This window comes from Pundamilia nyererei, unplaced genomic scaffold (assembly GCF_000239375.1).
Source record: "Pundamilia nyererei isolate P.nyererei 1_Seehausen unplaced genomic scaffold, PunNye1.0 scaffold00134, whole genome shotgun sequence".
Classification (NCBI taxonomy): Eukaryota; Metazoa; Chordata; class Actinopteri; order Cichliformes; family Cichlidae; genus Pundamilia; species Pundamilia nyererei.
In genome coordinates this window covers 195,177-200,809 of record NW_005187535.1, presented here as the reverse complement: position 1 = coordinate 200,809, position 5,633 = coordinate 195,177, and the positions used below count along the sequence as shown (strand labels likewise).

Below are 5,633 nucleotides of genomic sequence, written 5' to 3'. Positions count from 1 at the left end.
GATCAACAAACTCTGATGTTAAGAAAAGCCAAGTTTGCGGCTGCTCAATCCACAGACGTTTGTTTTACACTGGGAGAAATCTGCAGTAATCCTCCAGAAGTTGAATTAAAACAAACAGATGATCTGTTAACTTAATCTGATTATTGAGAGTTTACTTGATTGGGTAATCGACAGATTAGTCGATTGATAGCTGGAGCCTAATTTCCACACACTGTAGATGATGATGTATAACATAGTGAGAAGTGTATATCATACTTGGCAGAGATGCCATCACTGCGAGTCTTCAGTGCATTGAACATGCCACGCTGGTTGGGTGGAACTCGCTCGGCAAATGCCACCCAGTCAATGGCCTTCAGGGCTACACGACGGCCTGCCATCTCGACTGTCTGAAAACAGAAAGGACACATGTTTTTATTTCTTTTAAGTATTGAATTAAAATATCAACAATCATCTAGACAAATCTTGTCAACATGTGTTTTGGTCAATAATTAGTTTGTTTGTTGAGAAACAAACAGAAAACAGGAAAATCGTCTGTTGATGAGGAGGATACCTTCATGAATGGTTTGAGGCACCACAATGAGAAGACTACTTTTATTTTACAACTGGATTTCAAAACTTACGCAAGCATCATACAGAAAAATCATCTGAGAACCTTGCCTTTCACTCCTGCTGCCATCCTTCTGTCAAACATTACCACCAACCCTGCACACTTCTTCGCCTCTCTTGTACACTGTCTGTTGCTTTGGTTGGTTGACCCCAGGTATTTAAGATTCACCAATTCCTTAGACTAAAATCAGAATAAACTTAAATATGTAAGCCTAAAATTTTAATATACATTTCAAATGCATTTGCATCACGTAGGTTAAACATAAGGACAAATGAAAGGCATATTCCTCACACAAAAAATAAAGAATGAATGTATATCATTAAGGAACGAACGGGTATACAGTTATTTTCATGTTTCCTTAATTTATGCTTGCATACTGTGCGTGGCATTCAGTGTATAAAACCCGATTGAATTGAATATATAAAATATAAAATTGAGTGTCTAGTGATTGCAGCATTTGGAAAGACATTTGCGTTTACATAAAACTGACAGATGAGGAGTACCATACATTGTTAAATGAAATAACGTTCAGACAGTAAATATATATTACATGTTCACTTTCAAGTTATTGAGAGTGGAGAGATATTTTGCTGTACGCCGAGATATGAATAAAATACTTCAACTCAATGTCCTCATTTCGCTGGACCCAGAGGTCCAGAGTTTCTCCTGGTCCTCTGGGTCACGGTCAGACAATATGAAGCTAAATAATTGTTGTGTCTTGATGAAATACACCCAAGTTATTCGTAGCGCGTTTTATATTTTTTAAAGATAGTTGCAGTGGCACCGTCCGTGACGTTTTGCTCAATTTAAACACTCAAAACCGGCCAAAGGTAGCTAACTCTGTTAGCTTGCTAGCCAAGGTCAGAGGACTCCGTCTATGACACCGGGACTTTGACAAAACACGAATGTGGCCGGTCAGGCTACTTTTCCATCTTCCATCCACCGACACATGCATGACCCCAACTAACCATTATTTAAGAAATTATTATCAGATATTCTTTCAATCAGTCACCCCTTCTCTGTACTCACCTCGCTACAGTGTTGTCTGTGACAGGACGGACCAACGGAAGAGCCTTCTTCATCAGCGCCTTGAGCCGCAAATCGGCGCCACCGCCCTCTGCTGGACAGGCTGAGTAATCACAGCCTGCCTTCATGCGTTTCCTTTTCTTTCCTTTTTTTCATTTGCAAACTTTCGCAATTATGCGATCCAGCTTCTAGAAGCCAACTTCTAGAACTGTGGGCTTTAACAGTGAGTAATTATTAAATAAATAAATCCTAAATCTCACTAACTCTAAGCCTTTGGTTTCTGTTTCTTTTTTGTAAAAAAGAAAAGAAAAAAAGAAAGAAGGGGGGGTCTAACTAATTTAATTGAAGGCAGATTAACAAGAACAAATTAAAAATTGAAGAAAAGCGGGAACTTTTGAGGGTTTGGTTCAATTATGGGGGAAATGTGTCTATTAACTCTATATTCCAGGTAATTATATTGGCCTTAAGAGTTTACCAGTGTCCCACAAGTGTAACCAGGCAATAAATGGAAACAATAAAATGCATCAATTCCAAAACCAAAGCCATCATTAAAAATGTGAGATTTTCCCAGAAACGTGGCGCAATTGGTGCAACCTGTAGGTTAGACAGATGAATGTCACTTGGTTACTTGATATGCGCAGCAAAGATAAAAGGTTTCCTTTATCCTTAAAAATCCACATCCTTTGCGTCGGTCGTGGGAAAAATGTGTTTTTTATATTTAAAAGTAAAATAAAAGTGTACTATCTCCAATAAACTGTATCATCGCGACAAACTGAGATTCAAGTAATCTTTTTAGGATTTACAGACCAAACTGTTTTCGCTTTAAAATGTAAATAAGGAAAACAAAACAATACGCTATGCTCTTTATTTATAAATTACGAAAGGTGCACAATGTGGTAAAAGTAAGCGGATCTGTACTGAAAATCAAACAGCTATGTGGTCATTCCCAAATCAGATAATTAAATGCGTGTGAATGCGATGAGGTTGTCAGGTAAACGTTTTGCACACTTATAAATCACATAATAAAATATCTAAATAAAATTTGAAAAACATTTAACTAACAAAGCTTTTCCGCTGCACTGCACAGTAAAAACCCGCAGAACACACGGAGGCTCCAGAGGTCAATGGCGATATTAACAGAACAAAAACGTGAGTCAAGCACTTATCAATTCTTGGATAATGTTTATTTACTAAAATCAGTTTTTACAAGTTACTGCACATTTTGATAGACTCATGTATGTACACAGTACAGATACAAAGATATTCAATAAATACCACTTCTCCTGCCCTTTAAGCGAGACTGCAGGACGTTTAAGAACACTACAAATTTTATTTACATTTACAGCAAAATTCATCAAAGTAAATCTAATATCACTCCCATAAAGGCCACGTTGTGAAGGTTAAAAAAACTAATACATGTATTTTTTTTCCTAAAATATAATTCTGTCTCCGTTCTTTAAAAAGAATGATAGAAATCGTGACAATAATACAGATATTAACACAGCAAAAATGGACAACGCTACCCGATAACAGAAAAAAATATTCATATCTTGAATGAGGAATTCAAGTGATGATAAAGAGTGTACACTTCGGGGTCTTAAGGCACTGACACCAATTAAGTACTTTTCTGTTGCTTTTATTAATGTCCCCCAGCTTTAGAGGATTATTGCCTTTAGATCCGGACACATTTAATTGCCCAGTTGCTACTGGAGAGCACGGAGGACAGGCTGGGATGAAATATTTAAGGCATGTCATCTACTGTGTGAGTAGATGACATCTGCTTATGGAGTTTTGCTTAAGAAAATTAAGGCCAAGAATCCACGATTCTCAGAAGTGGACACAAAATGAGAGCAAGTGACCGCACTCGGAACGATTACGCACACGTTTATACACCGGTATTCGCCACTTGTCGTATTTGTCTTCGGTTTTGGAGTTTGGGGGGGAAATAGTCTAAACTCCAAAACTTTTTAATTGTGCTGTGGCCAAGAGCACACACGCACACACACAGGAACGTTATTAAGACAAATAGTACATCCCATAAGTGACGGGTCCACTGAACAGTCCTGGCACAGGCAGACTGGGTCTCGGGAAGGCGTTTGAAGGGCCCCAGGATGGAGAACTCATGTGCGCTCCGAGGGGGAAAGGCAGCGCGAATGCAGGCAGGACGGGCTTGGAGGCTAACTTAAACTTTTCCAGCTCGGCCTCCTGAAGTCTCTTGGCTTTGGCCCTCCTGTTCTGAAACCAGATTTTGACCTGAGTCTCCGTCAGGTTGAGAGAGTTGGAGAACTCGGCTCGCTCTGCGATGGAGAGGTACTGCTTCTGGCGAAACTTGCGCTCCAGCGCCAGGAGCTGGGAGGTAGTAAAGGGCGTGCGAGGTTTCCTGTTGTTTTTATGCTTCCTTAAAGTACACTGAGTTGGACTTGAGCTTCCTGTCACAAAGAAATTGCAAAGAGAAAAAGCTGAGGTTAGATTAAATCGGAGTTTAACTGAAGCGGGATTGTCACAGCAGGTGAACATAAGAGCCCTCGCCACTGGATACAAACACCAGCATAACGCAGCTTACACACACACACACACACACACACTGATAAATACACTGCAGTATATTGATGTTGACAAAATAACCTGCATCACACACTGTCACATCTTTGTGGAATCAAAGGCTTGAGCACATACTCAGATTTTCTGCTTTCATTTATGACTTTTTAAATGTTTAAAAGTTGTTTTATTTATTTATTTATTTATGTATTTATTTATGTATTTATTTTATAGATAACAAGACATATATGGCATCAAATGGTAAAGGGTCGGTGCAGCAGAGAAGCGAGTGTTTCTTGAGCTCAGATGCAAAACATATTTCCATTGTTATGCATTTATTTACCTAATAAATGACCAAATAAAAATAGTATTTACGCATCATGCGTGTGTAGGAAACAAAAAGGCGTCTCGCAGTTAAACTTGTTATGCAGCTCCTATAGAGAGGTGGATAAATGCAGTTTATTTTTGTTTCTGATAACTGCGGAGGGACGGACTTACGGGGAGGTGTAGAAAAGGAGGACGTCTGGAACCAAGTGCTCTGATCTTTCTCACAAAACTGTGGACTGTCTTCGCTGGAGCTACTGGAAACACCCTGCGAGCTCTCAGCCGATATCTTCCTCTCCGCGTAAAAAGTCCTTGGAGAGAGATGTTCGCCTTGCCCAGCCACGGGCTTCGGAAGGACCAGAGCTAAATCTGAGGACGAGTAAGAAGTCCGACAGGTGGTCTTCTTGGAAATCAATGACTCGACGCTAAACGGGAGGCTGCTCCGCTGGAGTTTGTATCCTTTCTCGGTTGTCATGTCTTTGGGTTGCAGTTCCTCGCTCTCCGTATCCGTCTCCTCTTTTTGATGAAGCTGTTTGGCGTCTTGGGACGGCGACCCCTGCACAGGATTCATCATGATACAAGGGGATGGGGCCATGCACCTCCGTGCGGCCCGTTTAGAGGAATTACGTGGCTGAGGGGTACGGTGTCCAATGTGCGTCTTTGCGCTGTCAGCGGTGCCCAGTAGCTTTTTACGCGCTGGACGGGGTCGTCTATAAAAGGACAGGGGCTGTCCCCTCCCTGCTTCCACCAATCATCTCGTCAAGTTGGCCTCGTGACGTCTCAGAGTGTGGTTTTGATTGGCCTGTAGCCTTCCAAGAGAACATCAAGAAGGCTTTGAAAGGAAGGAGACGTTAATCATACAGACCCCATGCGGTGCGGGACTATTGATGGCTCTCACAAAGTAGCTTAGACCAATTTTAGTGCAATTAACCAGTGGGGAGGACTCTCTTGACCATTTACATCCTTTAGCAGAGCACTTCCATCGGTAGTATTAGTTTAATTACTCTCTTACTGTAAAGCTGAGCAGGGGCTAATGAGTTACGTGTCGATATCAAAGTCGTACTTTTATCAAAGAGATTAAAATATATTTTGTGCCCCAAATTAAATATAATAAAAGCAAATCCATTTGTCAATGAAT

The 5,633-nt window shown here is 40.6% G+C and overlaps 2 protein-coding genes across 2 annotated transcripts in view; both read right to left on the bottom strand.

The window, feature by feature from the left end:
* The window catches only part of LOC102207628 (ATP synthase subunit d, mitochondrial-like), a 5,683-nt gene extending 3,947 nt beyond the window's left edge, over positions 1-1,736 (bottom strand). The window contains exons 1-2 of the mRNA XM_005743623.1: positions 1,637-1,736; positions 256-386 (exon numbers count right to left, since the gene is read on the bottom strand). Of these exons, the coding sequence (XP_005743680.1) occupies positions 256-377 (122 nt within the window). The 5' untranslated portion in view covers positions 378-386; positions 1,637-1,736. The remainder of the gene's footprint in view (positions 1-255; positions 387-1,636) is intronic.
* Positions 1,737-3,649: 1,913 nt separating this feature from the next.
* On the bottom strand, positions 3,650-5,154 carry LOC102207338 (homeobox protein MSH-C-like). The gene is made up of 2 exons (XM_005743622.1): positions 4,670-5,154; positions 3,650-4,062 (listed from the first exon to the last, which is right to left on the bottom strand). The coding sequence occupies exons 1-2, from the start codon at positions 5,088-5,090 to the stop codon at positions 3,650-3,652; spliced, it is 834 nt and encodes a 277-aa protein (XP_005743679.1). The 5' UTR covers positions 5,091-5,154.
* Between the last annotated feature and the right edge of the window lie 479 nt (positions 5,155-5,633).

Bases quoted from the DNA above. Each gene is read 5' to 3' on its own strand.
- LOC102207338 (XM_005743622.1), bottom strand. From the start codon at position 5,090: ATGGCCCCATCCCCTTGTATCATGATGAATCCTGTGCAGGGGTCGCCG. The intron at 4,063-4,669 runs GTAAGTCCGTCC...TCTTTGTGACAG, and splicing joins CTCCTTTTCTACACCTCCCC to GAAGCTCAAGTCCAACTCAG.